Source organism: Sparus aurata, chromosome 1, assembly GCF_900880675.1.
Source record: "Sparus aurata chromosome 1, fSpaAur1.1, whole genome shotgun sequence".
NCBI lineage: Eukaryota > Metazoa > Chordata > Actinopteri > Spariformes > Sparidae > Sparus > Sparus aurata.
The window spans coordinates 22,369,923-22,387,280 of NC_044187.1; the positions used below are offsets into that span (position 1 = coordinate 22,369,923).

At 40.7% G+C, this 17,358-nt stretch overlaps 1 protein-coding gene across 1 annotated transcript; it reads left to right on the plus strand.

Annotated features, from left to right (window-relative positions):
- Positions 1-6,270: 6,270 nt before the first annotated feature.
- Positions 6,271-6,864, plus strand: LOC115590753 (alpha-1-acid glycoprotein 1-like). The gene has a single exon (XM_030432133.1). The coding sequence runs from the start codon at positions 6,271-6,273 to the stop codon at positions 6,862-6,864; it is 594 nt and encodes a 197-aa protein (XP_030287993.1).
- Positions 6,865-17,358: the final 10,494 nt, after the last annotated feature.

Below are 17,358 nucleotides of genomic sequence, written 5' to 3' on the forward strand. Positions count from 1 at the left end.
GACTCACAGATTAGACTTCACACATACGTCATTGTTTCATTGTGGCAACAGCTTAATTTTTTTAGATTTGAGCAAAAATATAAAGTTATTTTCCTAAATATATTTGGTGAACAGCATGGCTCAACAACGTTGTTGGGAAATGACAAGATATATGAAACATCACAGAAATGCCAAAATACATTAGAGTGTGTCTTAAATTCATTTTAAAATAAGTTACGGTTGTTTGTTTTTAAAGGTTAGTTCTGAATTCAGTCTACTCACCCTCACCCACACAACTGAAAACAATTAACTGGAAGCAGTTTCACATATTGTCTGTGTGCCTATCCTGGAAGGTAGCTCCAACTGCAACAGAGAAAATACAGAGGGAAGTGTTGATAATGTTTATCAGTTTGACATTTATTGATTCATCTCTGTAAGTTAATAACCTCGGGTGGTGACAAACAGCAAACCGGCTGCGGGAGTGCTCACCATGCTGTTGTTTTGAGCTGTGCAGTTGCTGCAGCGTGGTCATCACCTGTGGTTGCGCCCTTGTCAAACGGGAGGGAGGGAATGACAGTCAGTAGGCTCCCCAGACATTATTGTTCATGAGTACCTGACCATGAGTCCGAGTTGAGTCAATTCTCAAGTCTCTGTGTGTGGTGACTCGAGTCCAAGGTGCAAACTCGATTCCCCATCTCTACTGTCTATCCAGCCTAGTCACCAGGATGTAATGTTGGCACTTAACGTTACCGCAAACCACAAGGTTAACATTTGTACAAAATTTGGGATGACACGTTCACATTATATGCCTGTTAAGACACCTTTCACATGATGAGGCGGAGGGGATGGTGGTGGTCATATTAGAAGCCAACAAGGCTGCCAAACAGCTGACTGCAGTTTGAGTCACACCATTGGATGTTTTAAAGGATACCTTGGGACATACCCAGCTCCACAGAGTTGTCACAAGAGAAAAATATAAAATCAGTTTGAACTAGATTAGTTTGAACTTTGAGTTCAAGTTGAATGCTACCACCCATCAAACTCTTACCGAAAGCCAGTTGAGAGGAAACTGAAAACACACCCCATGGTCGTGTCTACACTCATTGGGCCTGGCTGGGCTCAGTCTGATGGTTTTTGTTTCTTTAATAAAGAATATAAACCTTGCTGTGCCATCCTCTTGTGTTGCTTGGTTATGTACACTATGTTGAGTCATACGAAAGTCAGCATTACCTGAAATGAGCTCAAAACGCTTGTGCCATCTTGAAAACATCTTTATTTCTCAGTCACATATTGGCCGAAAGCAAAATACAGGTGTGGTGCATTACGTTTAGAGATTAAAACAAGTCTTTCAGCAGTTTCCGATGGTGGCATATTGATGTTGGTGATTTAGCATCTTCACAAAAACAATTACACTTATGTCAAATGTTATTGGCCTAACATTATCAACACTATGGGGTTCTTTTGATTGTCTCTAAATTCTTTTGTCCTTCTGTTTCCTCCTCAGTTTGAGCTGTTGGATCAGCGGCTGTCTCTTCTGGACAAAGCTCCTTGGTCGGGTCCATCACAACCGGTGGAGGCATCTTCAGACACTCCACCTGAGCCGTGAACTCCTCGATCTCCTCCTGCTCCAGCTGCCTCCTCCTGCTGAACAGGTAAAAGTGCTGCCTCTTCCCCGACTCCACGTCCATGTGCATCAGCATACAGTCATGACAGGATGTATGGACGAAGCGTGCGCTTGCGTTGCTTTTATCCGTCCCATCATAGGTGAAGCTGCTGCCTTCCATGGTGATGTTGTAGGAGCTATACTGGCACTTGTTATTCAAACGTAAGCTGCGAGTGTAGGAGACGTTAATCTCAGTGGAGTTACTGGAGAAGTTGACAGCGGCACTGTCTCTTTGTTTGAACCGCTCCAGGTACGGTAGATGGCTCAGACTGCCTGCGACCAAAGCCCATCTTCCTTCCAAATGACGAAGATTCAGTTGGTCCAAAGGCCGGAGCAAGTCTTCACAGGCCAGGGGGGCTGAAAGGCTCGCTGACACCAAGCAGAGGAGAGCGATGGCACATGCAGCAGGAAACATTCTGTCTTGTCTGAAGGTAGTCAGTCATGCTGCAGTGTTAAATGGAGAATGTGGCTGATGATTGGGCCTTCAGCGTTTATAGTTGTTTGAGAAACTTCCAGCGTCACAATACTGAAAATTCCAGAGGTCAGAGTCCCTTCTGCATCTGTGTATTCAGTGATTGTAACATTGAAATGATAGAACTGTGTGTGACTATTGATTGTTGACAGTGGAGTTGTAATGTTTGTAATGCTGTGGGTACACTGTCTGCTGTCCTCTTTACTTCTCCTGGAATTAATTTCCGCAGAAATTAGCATTGGTGATGGAACACCATTAGATGAATGAAATGCAGATTATAACTTAAATGCTTTAAGAACGCAAGTTGCACACACTCTTTTTCTCATGGTGTTTTATTATACTTATCTCAGAGTCTCAGAGGGACTATTGACAGGCATGTTGCAACCAATGTGTTTGTGTCGTGTCATTATGGCATGCTTCGCACTGAAAAAAACTGTAATGGATTTTCACTTCGAACTTTCACTTCGCTTTCCTGATTTTAAATTCTTTTTGTTTTCCATTCACAGTGAGCTGTCTGGGGTCACGGCTCTGCAAATGAGGGACCCCCCAGAACAAGAGCTTTGGCACACAACAGCAATACGAAAGCATATGAACGGTTAAATTGTGCATGCGTGAAGGTAGTGGTTAGGATGTGTTTGCTCTCTGTGGGACTGTGTGTGCAAACGCATAGTTGGATCAAAAAACACCACTTTTGCAACACTGTTGATTCCAGAGTCCTTTATCCACACGCTGATCCTTTTTATTGTGTGAAAAACTTACAAAGAGCGAGTTTTTTTTAGGTATTCAAAATATGCATATAATGTCAAACATTCTGCTTTACTGAGAGTTTCACACATAAGCACAAAATATATAACCTTTGTTCATTTATCATCTGATCTTAGAAATATTTATTGATAAGCAAAACAAGACAAAACACATCAAGATAGGCACAGATATCTCAACTTTTATCGGAACAGTGGTTGTGCAAATACACACAGACACAAATATAGATAGGAACCTACACTCTTAGAAATAAAAGTCCTGACTTAAACCATATAGGTTTCTTTTGAACCCGACATAAACTGTTAACGCTACATGTGAGAAGAAAAATAGACCTGAAAATTACCTGTTGACAGTCGACATCTTAACATTGTCTTACAGTAGTATTTATGTCACAGACATATGATGGTTGTTTATTTCCCTGTGGACTCTCTTTTGTGGATATTTCAAGGTTTTCATCTAGAACCCATCCAAAGGGGTTCTATGGAACTTTTATATCCAAAGGTTTCTTATAAAAAAAGAAAAAATGTTTTAATTGTTTTAGTAAGCAAAACATTTATTCAAAAATCTTGGAGCAGTGTTGATTAATCAGGGGAAAGTCTCTGATGATTGTCACAGACAATGGGAGATTTTGTTTTACTGAACCTTTAGTCTTACAAAGATCCCTGGACAAACCCTTAAAAAAAAACAACTGGCTCTGGGTAGAACAAAGAATAACTCTCTTGGAACCCTTGTTTCTAAGAGTGTAACTGCATAATTTCAGACATACATACATACATATAAATATGTACATATCCCTGAAGAGTTACATTAATATATAATTACCAAACTAAACATGTTTTGTTGTTGCTGTATATATGTCAAATTAAAACAATAGGGTAAAATCCTTTAAAGTACTAATTCTGCAGAGCAAAACTATTACATACTGGTTTAAATGACATTATCTGATAGTTAATACTGATGTATTCATGTATATGCTTGTCAAGGTTTGGCTAGTTTTGAGGAATGTAGCAAAACGAAGAGAGAAAATCTTTCATTTATGGGACTGCAAGCAATTAATTGACGTCTGAAACGAAGGATAACAACATAACTATGTGCTGCTTTTTTTCTCAAAGCAGGTCAAATCAATTACCAAGTCAAAAATGTCAGAAACTGATGAAAGCTTGAGAAGAATGTTCTATTTTATCAGCTTATTACAACGACTTTATATAAAGACGTGCTTTCATCAAATATGAATCTGAAACGTAACTAGTCGTTAAAACTGTCAGATAATTGCGGTGGAATAAAAGAAACAACCCAAAACATCTCAAGTTTTGAAAACATGATTTATTTTTGTCTGATGGAATGACACTGAAAAGACGCCGGTATGCATTAATTCACAATGTGTGAGTGCATTTCAGGTCATTGAGTCTCTTAAGCCTTTTGCCCCTCTGCTTGCTGTTCATTTTGAGCCTCTGGTTTGCTCGCGGGCTGTTCTGCACAAAGCTCCTTGGTCGGATCCATCACGAAAGGTGGAGGCATCTTTAGACGCTCCATCTGAGCCTTGAACTCCTCCATCACAGTCTGGTCTACCTCTCTCCCTCTGCTCAGCAGGTAGAAGTCTGTTGAATTATATTTCGGGGACTCTACGTCAAGACCCACTAGCACACAGTCCTGACAGGATGTTTGGTAGAAGGTGCCATTGAAGTTAAAGGCTTTCTCCTGAAAGTGAAAGCTGCGGCCTTCCAGTGAGATGTTGTGAGGCTGGTACTGGCATTCACCACCAACACGGTTGACCTGGGTGTATGAGGAATTGTGGAAATAAACAACTACACTATCTCTTTTTTTTACATAGTCCGCCGCTGACTTGTCTTCCATACTGGCAGCAACAAAAGCCCATCTTCCCTCCAAATGACGAGAGTCCAATTGATCAACCGGTCGGACAGGGTCTTCGAGGGCCCCAGGAGGCGGAGGAACCGAATGGCTCACAGACGCCAAGCAGAGGAGCGCGATGGCAGTTGCAGCAAAAAACATTATGTGTTGTTTGAAGGCAGTCGCTGGGATACTTCTGTCAGTCACACTGTTGAGCCAAATGGAGAATGTGGCTGATGAAGAAGTCTGACTGGTTTTATAGCTGTTTTAGAGGTCAGAGTCCCTTTTTTCAGAAATACAAGGTCAATTTGATTTGATGATTCCAAATCATTAGTCATTTAGTAAAATTGATCTGTCTGAGACTCTGCTCTGACAATGAAGTACACACAAGCTAACATATATCTGTATACTACAGTCATATAAATTGTTATATTGTAGATGCATGAAGTTAGTGCTAAATATGTTTACTCTATGTGGGACTGTGTGCAAATGCGTGGTTGGGTCAAACAACTGCAGTTTTGCAACACTGTGGATTTTAGAGGGCAGAGTCCTTTATTCACCTGATGATTAACTGAAATGATTTTGGGCTGTTACAACTTCAAACTGTAGGTTCAGGTGATGCTTTACATATTCTAAGTCTTATATGTTTCTGTGAAACCAAAGTTTAAGTTAACTGAACTTGAGAAATGATGCTCATTTTCAGGTTCATTGTTGTTTTAGGGTTATAACTTGAACAAGTTTACATGCTTTATCTTCAAGAAACACATCCGTTTACTCATAATGTCCATAATGTGTTATATTACACTGAAATGCCATAAGCCCACTTTAAAGTGATCATATACCAATAAACTGATCAATGCTTATACTGTATACTACCAGATAAAGGAGTGATAACATGGTACATGCTTTGGATTCCTGAGAGTTAGTTATGCAGTGTTCTAAGCAGACCTGATGGCGTACAGCAAATGAAAGAACGGTCATTACAGCCAGAGACTTGACTCTTACTTGAGCTCAAAGACTTGAGACCTGACTTAGACTTGCAAAAAAAGACTTGTGTACATCTTTGATAGACACTGATACAAGCAGTTTCTTGCGGAGAGGTCCCCAGTCTCCCTATTTCTGGTGTGGTAGTCCTATCTTGAGGTAGCAGATTCTTAGAGATGTTCGGAAAATATATCAGTTAACAGTGGTTATCATTTAAATCTGCAGTTTATCAAACCCCTATCATCCCAGTACAACCTCTGGATATTTAAAGAATATATTCCATGAAGGAACCAATATATCAAGGAACCACAGGTATGAGAGCGAGAGCCAACAGGTAAATATCCAGTGTAAAGGATCAAAAGTCAGAGCACTCAAACAAAATGTTGTTTCACAATCACACCACAAGGTGAAAGATAGACTCTGCTCTCCGTTATTTCCAGAATTGTGAAACCTAACTTTCCTGAAACAACTATAAAACCAGAAAAATACCCATATAACACATTTAAGAGCAGCCTGCACACATCACGATAGAGTGCACATTATGGTTTCAACAAACACAGATATGCTTCTCCTGTGTGCCATCGCTCTCCTCTGCTCGATGCCCGTGAGCCTCTCAGCCCCGCTGGCCTGTGAAGACTTGCTCCGGCCTCTGGGTCAACTGGATCCTCGTCATTTGGAGGGCAGATGGGCTATGGTTGCAGGCAGCCTGAGCCATCCACCGTTCATGGAGCGCTTAAGAAGTAGAGAGAGTGCCACCGCTAGCTTCTCCAGCAACACCAGTGAAACCAGCATCTCCTTCAGACGCAGCATGCGTTTGGATGACGAGTGCCACTACGCATCCTACAACATCTCTGTGGAAGGCAGCAGCTTCACCTTTGACAACCGCAGCATCAACACGACCTTCACGCATACATCGTGTCGTGACTGTATACTGCTGAGCTTTGATGTTGAATCGGGGAAGAGGCAGCACTTTTACCTGTTCAGCAGGAGGAGGCAGCTGGAGCAGGAGGAGATCGAGGAGTTCACGGCTCAGGTGGAGTGTCTGAAGATGCCTCCACCTGCTGTGATGGACCCGACCAAGGAGCTTTGTCCGGACGAGACAGCCAGCGATCCAGCAGCTCGAAATGAGGAGAAAACAAAAGGACAGAGGAGCTGAGAGACATTGAGAAGATGTTTGATAAATTGTTTGTCAAATTAAGTTACCTTTTACCCTTTAACTTTTAACTTATCTGTAAGTCAAATGTGTCTTAAGATGCAACCTTTTAAGAAGAGTTTGAACTTCTTATTCTTATTCTACTTCTATTCAGCTGTTTTAACGATGCAATTTCTTTGTACAAGCATCAGTTTTTCTTGGTGACTCTTCTGCAGTTATGGTCTTGAATTAAATTCCAGAAATTCCTTTTCGATGCAACAGTCATTGACTGTGATAATTAAATTGATCTCTAAACCAATCATTTCTTCAGTCACACACAGCTCCATGTTTCATCCACCATTGTTTTTTTTTTGTGCAAGTGTGCAAACATACGCTTCCAGATGCAAACCAGCGACTGGATTCTGTTTATTTTTTGTCTTTTATTCGCTGAGATGTTTTCAGCGCAAAAACTACCTGAAACAACGTGAGAAAATGCCTTTTAGACAACTTTCGTTCAGAGACAATCAAATCAAAGCATTTTTTTTTTTCATCAACCCCACAAATCAGCTGACAGCATGTATCTTCTGTAAATGTGCAGTCCATGACCTTACTCCACAACACTGTAGAAGAAATGCAGAGTTGTATTTGACTAAAGGTTGTGTGCGTGTCGGTGAACCACCAGAAAAGCCACAGACACAGAACGAGAGAAACTACCAGTGTTAAAATGAAATAGTCCTTAAATCACCCCTTCATTTCACAATCACAGTACCCTCAGATGGAATAGAGGACTTTGCTGTTTGGCGCTGGCAGTATTGCGAAACTCTGACACAACTACAAAAGCGGCTGGGTTTTCAGTTTGACACTACAGCGCAACTGAGAGTTGATGCGTGCAGACGACACAACATACAGCACTACATAATCTGAAGCCATGTTTGCTGTGTGTGCCATCGCTCTCCTCTGCTTGGGGTCTCTGAGCCATTCTGCTGATCCGGCCTGTGAAGACTTGGTCAGGCCTTTGGATCAACTGGATCCTGCTCATTTGGAGGGCACATGGACTGTAGTTGCAGGTAGTATGACAACTCCTGAATATTCTGAGAAATTCAGGACTGGAGACTCTGCCAGCATCAGCTTTGTGAACGGAACCACCTTCTCGCGCGCCTTCAGATCCAATGACAGTTGTCAATATCTGAACTCCAACATCACATTAAAAGGCAGCAGCTTCGACTTCCATCAGTATAACATCACTGTTACCTTCCTCCAGACGTCCTGTCCAGACTGTCTTTTGCTGCGCTTTGACAACATGTCGAAGGAATTTCAGCGCATGTACCTGTTCAGCAGGAGGAGGGAGGTGGAGCAGAAGGAGATGGACGAGTTCACGGCTCAGGCTCAGTGTTTGAACAGTCTTCCACCTGTTGTGAAGGATCCTACAAAGCCGATCTGTCCAGAACAGATGTCCAACGATGCAGAGACTCAACCTGACGAGAAAACAGAGTAACAGCAGACTGTGGCACGTTGCCGTATGGGTTAAATAAATCACAAACGATTTATTAATGGATGCTTTGTGCAAACTGTAAAATGTGCTATTGTTTGCTAATAGCTCATAGTTTCCAAGAAATGTAATCGTTCAAACGTATCCTTTTGGAAACATTGTTATATTGTGCATGTCATCTGAAGAAACCTTCAAGATGCAGTCTAATAAAAATGCAACATATCAATCATTTATTTATGTTTTGACTTTGGTGACTGACAGAATCATTCCTCGCAGACACACTTTACTATACATTCCAAAAGAAAATCTTTAACCACAGATTTGAACTTTAGTTTATATACGTTTAGAAAATGTATGAATGAATCCAAAAATGTAGGTTGTAAATTCCAATTTTGCTTTAAACCTGTGTCTCTAAATTTAGTAAAAAAAAAAAATGTATTCATTTAAGTTGGATTTGCAAGATGACTTTTAAGAAAGACATCACTCACTTTTTGCATTTTGTTTAGCGTATTTCAACCTTTTTTTATATACTGATTGCATTAAGATGTAAACCACTGGAGGATTACTTTGATCAGTCACTCAGACCACTCATATTCTCAACAATCAGAACCAGATCAACTTTATTCCTCACTGGATCAAAATGGAAAGTTTTCTTTACAAAAAAGAAGAATGTGGGCTCACTTAATCAGGCATACTCACGTAGAGCAAAGATACCTTTAAAAAACCTTTATTAGTTGGGACATCTCAGTTAAAACTCAAAAAGGAGAAAAAATGCTCACCGGGTTCGACCCACACTGGGTCATCCTCAAGGCGTGACTTGAAAGAAGAATCAAATGATTAAACGTGATTCCTTAAAAAGACCAATAGCCATGGTGCTGATCACATAACGTACATGTCACAGGTGAATTATATTAAACACGTAATGCATAATCACAGTGGTAGCCGTATCATGAAATAAAATTAGAAATTTGTCCGTACATCAAACAATGAGAGGACAAAGCCAGTTTACAAAAGAGATCTGGAGTCTGTTTCCTCATGTAGACCTGAACGTTTTCTTTGACCTGACTTGTAAGCAAAGACACACTTAATGGTAAAGCTTTTTATATTTTTGTGCATGATTTACAGTAAATGCAAACACAAACTGTTGTCTAACTTTCCTTTCATATTCTTTTAATGTATCAGTGTAGATTAGAATCGACCACAGGCAAAGTCACGTCCCATCCTTCATAGACAATGTTTGCACGATACTATTTACTGTCATATCAGTTCACTAAACCTCAAAGTCTTCTAGTCCAGTACAAACACCGGATTTTTGGTTGAGGTTTTACTTGAAACCTCGAGAGAACTTAAACATCGGAACTGTTTGCTGCGTCTTCTCTGTACTGTCTGACTAAAAAATGACAAAATGACACATACAAAAAAAAGTAGAGCCTCAGTGCAAATGCGAGTCACAGTGTTTTCTTATTTCCCAATCACAGAATCCACAGGTGGTTAGGGGACTCTGCTCTCTAATGTTTGACTACTATGATACTGGATGTTGATTATAAAACCTGACAAGACTCTTTAGCTGCCACCTTTTCTGCTAGTGAGTCGAGGTGAACACTTGTATAATTTCAGCACACAGAAACATGTTTTCCGTGTGCACCATCGCTGTCTTCTGTCTGGCGTCTGTGAGCCTTTCAGCCCCTTTGGCCTGTGAGGACTCGACCCGACCTCTGGATCAACTGGTCCCCCGTCATTTGGAGGGCAGGTGGGCTTTGGTTGCAGGCACCCTGAGCGATCCTGCACAACTGGCGTTCTTCAAACGCAGAGACAGCTCCAGCGTTAACTTCTCCAATACAAGTGCCGCCTCCAACATTCTCTACACGCCCAGCGTCCTTTTTGGCGGGAAGTGCCACTTGCAGTCCTTCAATGTGTCACTGGAACGCAGCATTCTCACCTTCGATGTGCGGGATCAGGTGAACCTCACCATGACCTTCCTCAACACGTCCTGCGAAGACTGTGTGCTGATGCGCTTTGACAACGAGTCAAAGGAGCTCCAGCGTTTGCTCCTGTTCAGCAGGAGGAGGGAGATGGAGCAGAGGGAGATGGAGGAGTTCACGGCTCAGGCGGAGTGTCTGAGCATGCCTCCACCCGCCGTGATGGATCCTAACAGCCCATCAGCACCTGCTCCGACTGAGACGGAACAACGCTGAGGAGATACTTTGGTCCTTGATTGTTCATGATATTGGGCTACGTGTATGACGGTCAGGTGTAGTTTTTTTCAAGTGGAAAATGTGTCTTGATTTGAAATAAATAATCGTTTGTTGAGTTGAGTATTCGTGATGCATTTAAGACAATGCCAGTCCGCAGTGTTGGATGGTGTCCATATTCTTGTATAATATCTGTATTCATTGTCGAATGGAGCCATTAAAATTCTTATTTGAATGTTATTTGTGTAAGAAAGATTCATGTGGCAGTCTTTATACAATTAGTTGTGGTATTTCAGTATTTCAGCTCACTCACCCGAATAAAAGCTCCTGCAGATACTGTATGTTTAAACCTTACGTCTGCTTATGTTCACTTTTCAATGTCATGTTTTGACACTGTGTTTCAGTTACATTACTTGATTACTGTAGGGGGTCAGGGAGAGATCGTTTTCTGCCTTACCATATTCTGGCATCACAAACACGGCTGGAAATTCTCCCAAACTTCCTTTTAAAAATCTCCAGCCACCTCGCAACACCACCACCACCACCCCTCCTCCTGCTGACGTGAAGCTCTGCTCATATTTAACACATGTAATCTAACCATGATATGACACCTACTGTAGGAACATCAACACTACATGTATAAGCCAGGACACTCTTGTAAAAGAGATTTTTAATCTCAATGAGCCTTTTTTCCTGATTAAATAAAGGTTAAATAAAATAAAAAAGCATGCATTTTACTCGACTGGCCTGAAACTTTGCATACCTCTGTCCTGCACTTGAAGCAAAGAGGAACCTTAGCAAGTTATTGCTGCACCTCCATAAAGTTGGGGGACTTGCTGGAAATAGATTTTCTCAAACTTAATAAAGCTTCCTCCAGCTGGTCGTCCTCCTCCTGACTTTGACATGTAAACTCACTGAAGCGACTCTTTTACGTAGTATGATAAACAAACTGCAGGAGGGTTTTTTTTTTCTTTTTGCTGATTTCTTTCTTTAATAAATGTCTACAACCACAATACACAACAATTAATATGTTTTCTTCAATATTCTAATTATTATTGAAGTGTTTGAAATAGAAATGTACTTCCACTCTTCTCCATTGTCTTTATTTAAGATCATTTTCAACATTCCTTCTACCTTCTAGGAATTACAAACATACTTACCAACCCTTCGGGATTATCCTGGGAGAATCCTTTTTTTAATCATTCATCCTTTTGGGGTCACAATTCTCCTGTACTTCTCCTGATTCATGACAAATCTTCACACATTTTTTCACTTTTATCAACCATAACCTGTTTCCGGCACCGCACTGTGGCATGTAGTGCTGTTTGTGCCTTGTCCTCCTCTGTGCGTGAAACGTTGTTTGTGGGTTGTTGTAAAATCTGCCACGTTGATGTTTCTGTCAGTTACCATCGAGAGGCTGGAACACGTGGGGCAGTGGCGTGCAAAGATTCTCTTTCAGGGGCACGGGGCCAAAAATGAATGAAAACTGATTCATATAACTTTAAGGCAGAGTTTTATGCAAGTTCACGAGTGAATTATTCTACATTGTTCTCTCAGAATCCAAATTAATTAACAATGCTGTTTTATCATACTAATTATTTTGTTATTTTCAGAATTCACCAGGTTGTAGTAAACAAAGCCTACGAAACACTTTGCTTTTTAAATCCTCTCTAGTTTTGAGGTCTCAAGGTCAGAAAAATAATCAGCAACAATTTGATTAATTGGCTTGTTGTCATTTTGATGTAAAAAATCCTCATTATAAACTCCTTGCAGCTTTCCAAACGTGAATATTAGCTGGATTTGTATTTTTCTATGATAATAAACTGATTATCTTCATAAGTGTGGACCTCAGGTCAGTAATTTGAAGATGCCGGATGATACAGAACTAAACTTCATTGCTTGTTGCTTTGTGTGTATTCCTCTTTGAACCTAGGCAAGTCGTCCAAAGTTCAAGTTAGTCGAAAGCAAACACTGATCGTTTCAAAACTTCTTTTGTTGCACAATATCAGAATGTTCTGTCCAGCAGGATAGTTTCTTGATACGAGTTGAACTCAAATTCAGTTCTAGTCTTGATGAGACATAAAAAAAAAAAAGACAAATCATCTCAGACACATTATGATCTCAACATACAGAGAAATGTTTGCTGTGTTCTCCGTCACTCTCCTGTGCCTTTCGTCTCTGAGCCATTCAGCTCATCAGGCCTGTGAAGAATTGATCCGGCCTTTGATCAACTGGATCCTCGTCACTTGGTGCTCAAATGGGCTATAGTTGTAGGCAGCCTCAACCAGCCGCCACCTCTGAGGGCCCTGAAACTGAGAGACAGCATCACTATTTACTTCTCAAACTCAAGTGCGTCTCTTCACAAGTTTCTCAGGCAGAGAGGAGTAGTTTAACATTTTGAGAAATACCCTTCCGATTCCGATTCGCTTAGCATAAAGTATGGTAGCATGGGGAAGCAGCTGGCCAGGCTTTGTCCAAATCAAACCCTTTTAGCACCTCCAAGGCTCTCTGATCAACATGTATATTTAAGTGTTTGTTGAATATACAACAAACGCCTTTATTGTTTTAAAGGCACAGTGGGTAGGATTTAAACGTGATTTTCTTCATTAGTGTGATCATCTGAAACAAAAAATTGTTGTGTTTTTATAACCTTAGAAGTCTACCATCGTTCTATAGTAGCCTAGAACAGACAAACCCCACATGGACTCTAAAGAGGGAGATCTGTGTTTTCTGATGGTCACTGTAGGAGAGGGCAAGACACAGGATGCTCAGTTAGTTCTAGTCTGCACTTTCAGGAGCCACAGTTGCAAAGGGAATGTGTCTTTTCTCTTCTTCTTTGTTATTATTAATAACATTTTCATCCCGTACACATCCCGCTTATAAATATTTTTCTTTCATGCATCAGATTTTAGTAATCAAATAATAATATGTCTCTTATCTTAAAAAAAAAAAAAACATCCTCCAAAGTCTTAACTCATTTCATTTCATTCCACAGAGGGAGGAACAGGAGGTCCTTGAATGTCATTAACAGAATCACTGAGTCCAATACCTGAAGCGACATGCATGTGCTCCATTTTTCCAATTAGACAAAAGAAAGAAGAGAAGAGAGAGAAAATATTTAAAATAATTATACAACCCAGAACAACATTCCAAGCAGGAGAAAACCACAAAACAAACAAACAATAATCAGAGTTTCCTTTCATTGCCCAATAATGGCATCCACATACAGATAAGGGATCGTGAACCTGCACTGTGTTGCAACACTGGGCATTTTTGATGCAGTCTGTACTATAAAACTGAGCCTCAACGCAGTTCCCCTTTCAATCACTTTGAGCAACTGAGACCACAGATTGTCAGGCATCATTAAGGTTTCATACATGTTTGCTGTGTTTTCCATCACTCTCCTCTGCTTGGTGTCGGCGAGCCAATCAGCTCCTCCAGTCTGTGAAAAACTGGTCCATCCTTTGAAACAACTGGATCCTCATCACTTGGTGGGCAGGTGGGCTTTAGTCGCAGGCAGTCTAAACCACGCGCCATCCATGGAGGCCCTGAGACTGAGAGACAGCATCACCATGTACTTCTCCAACTCCAGCGACGCTTCCAACTTCTCTTACACCCAAACAAACCGCTTCGCCGATCACTGCCAGTACCTGCCTTACAACATCTCAGTGGTAGGCAGCAGCTTCACCTTTGACGTAGGCAATCGCTTCAACCTCACTGGATATTTCCTCTATACGTCTTGTCCAGACTGTGTTGTGATGAAGTGGGCTGTGAAGTCAAGTAAGAGGGTGTCATTAGACTTGTACCTGCTGAGCAAGAGGAGGGAGGTGGAGCAGAACGAGATGGAAGAGTTCAGGGCTCAGCTGGAGTGTTATCAACTGCCTTCACCTGTTGTGATGGATCCTACCAAGGAGCTTTGTCCAGAACAACCCGAGAGCCAACCAACAGCAGCAGCAGCAGCAGCAGCAGCAGCTCAGAATGAGGAGACAACAGAGCAAATAAAGGCATGAGGGACATTGGAACATGATATTCAGTGACACAGTAGGGAAAAAAATATGTATTACACATACGTACAACAAAACTTTAAACATCGCATGCATACACTAAGTCAAATTTCGCACACAGGTGATTCACGTATCTGTCCTATTAACATCAGGAGAGAGCAGATCCACAGACAGATGACTTTGAAAAGATAACAAACACACACACGGTCAAAGTTGTTAAGTTTAGGCAACAAAACTACTGTACATGAAAAAACAGAGAAAAAAGCTTGGTGGTATTCACTGTTGCTCAAAGGATAGAAAACCTACAACAATGATAATGCACTGCAGCACACAAAACAGCTAATCACAACCTATTCAACCATGACAATCCTGTGTTCATTTGGCCCGTCCATCCCCACCCTTCACCCTGCGTCACCCTTCAACTCACTCATCTGATGCTTTTCATTTGTGTTATATTTTTCCACTGAACTTGTGAGGAAGGACTGGTGTATCGCCTGCACAAAAGACTGGCCTTGGCGTACTCACTGCACACATTTTGAAAACCTAAAGTCAACTTATTTGATTGTAGACTGTCACTGACTCTCATTCCTTATTCCTCTGAATATCTTATATCACAGGGCAATAAACACAATGAAATTTTTTTTGTCGCCAACACAGTGTGGCAAGATGGCATCTGTTTTGCTACGATGTGCTTTTCTGTTTGATGTCTGTGTTGTCATTTGGCAGACATATGTTGGATGTAATGCAGCAGACTGTTTGAATAATCAGCATTTATTGCCTATTAACTCTCACTGGAGAAGGAATTTTCTGGGTTTGAGGGTTGCAGTATGGAGGCTGTTGTCTGTTGTAATAATTGTAGAAACCTTTATACAAATTTGTGAATTAAGATTTGTATCACTTTGTATAAAATACAATTGATGTGACTTGATTGGACTACTTTTAAAATACATACATTCATGGCAACACTTTTCCATTCTGAATATTCACATTGACCTCCTGCCTCTAATTTATACCAAAATGTAAAATAAGCACTCTGTGATATAATCACTCATTTATCCCTCTGGTACATTCTTCATTCACTTGAATGGTGTAACAATCAATGTGTGTTGCTCACTAATTGGATTAGTACTATACATTTTCAAATCCACAATGGTTGGTTAAGCTTCGATCACATGTTTATGTGTTTGTGCATGCACACATGCTCATTCTTGTGCACGTATTAGTGGCTGTTTACTAATGTGAGCATGGCGTGCAAATGTGGGCGTGCACAAGTGGTGAGCTGAGGGCCTCATGAGTGCTCGAGGGAGGAGAAACAGCCAGCGCGGCTGTAGAGCTGCAAGCAAAGAGAACTCCTTTGTGTTGATTGAGCATCAGTGACCTGAAACAAGACAAGTGTACATACTCAGAAATGTGTGTCTATCATCTGGGGAGCATCTTCAAAGCGTTTTGTTAACAGGTATGTGAAATTGTATGTTCTTGTATTCCTGATTTGCTTTTGTGGAGCTTTAAATTCTTGTATATTACTACCCCATTAAATTCAATCAGCCTAATAATTACAACAATAGAAAACAAGTCGGCACAGAGCAGCTTTACTTGGTGTTACTTTTGCCACAATGACTAAAGCATATCAAAGTAAGTGGCTGTAAAACGTGCAAAGAATGATGTCAGCAATCATTAGACAGAAACAGAACTAATTCCAATTAGGGATGAAGTTGGCGGCATTGATTTAACTTCATTTGCATTTTGTCAAATGCCCTTAGGTCTTCAAGTACCTCAGGACAATGCTGACCCCAAAAAAGGAGGGCAAGTTTATTTATAAAGTCTGTCGCGGATGTATTTTTAATGATCACATCATGATTTTGCTGTTCTTTTGATAAAGCGTGCTCTCTTTGTAGATAATGAGCAAAACACAAGTCTGTTATGTAACAGGGTTTTAATCTGCAATCTCTTGCAACCCTACCTCCACCCAAAGAGAGTTGGAGAACCCCTAGTTAAATTCTGCCAGCCTCTCCGAGCATCTTACAAAATAAAATTAAACAGCATGTCATATTAGATAAATAATGCCATTAGTCTGTTGAAGCAAAAGTGAATGGGGGAAATATCTCATTAGGGAATGCCAGCGTTTACACTCAGGGTAGTCAGATTACATTACCATGCCACAATATAAATGAGGGGATTGTTCCTCTATTGTAATAATCAATTTAGGGTTGTTGTTTTCAGCGAGATTTTCAACAGAATGAGCAGGTGTGAGGGAATTTTCGCCGAGACTTTCTTACCAGAGTTTAAACCCTCGCAACACACACCTTCTCATTGTGACAAAAGACCCGCTTTCATGCTCCATTTCACACACAAAAATTCTCATACAGAACTCAGTAAATTAGTGACGTATTATGCTACCCATATGAAAACTTCATGAGAGTGAGTGTGTTGTACAACAGGGCTGGTAGAAGTTTACCCAAGTAATACAGTACCTGAAAACAAACAGTCTTCTCTGGTTATTTTCTCTGTCTGGAATCCGTAAAGGTGCAGTATGTATACGTTGAAATAATGAGCCGAAGTTCGGTCTCATTCAGACACATTAACAAAGTTGTGCCAACCATTCCATTCACCCTCCCACTCACACACCACGAGAAAACAGCCAGTCTGACAGCAGCCAGGGTACATTTCATAATGGGCACTGAATGAACGAGTCCACTCTAATAAGCCCTTTTGTTCTGCATGTGTAGGACAGTAAATAAGCTGTTTGAATCTAAATTTATACATATATATATATATATATTTTTTTTTTATGTTGAAATGTTAGTATTCACAGTACACAATTTAACCAATAACA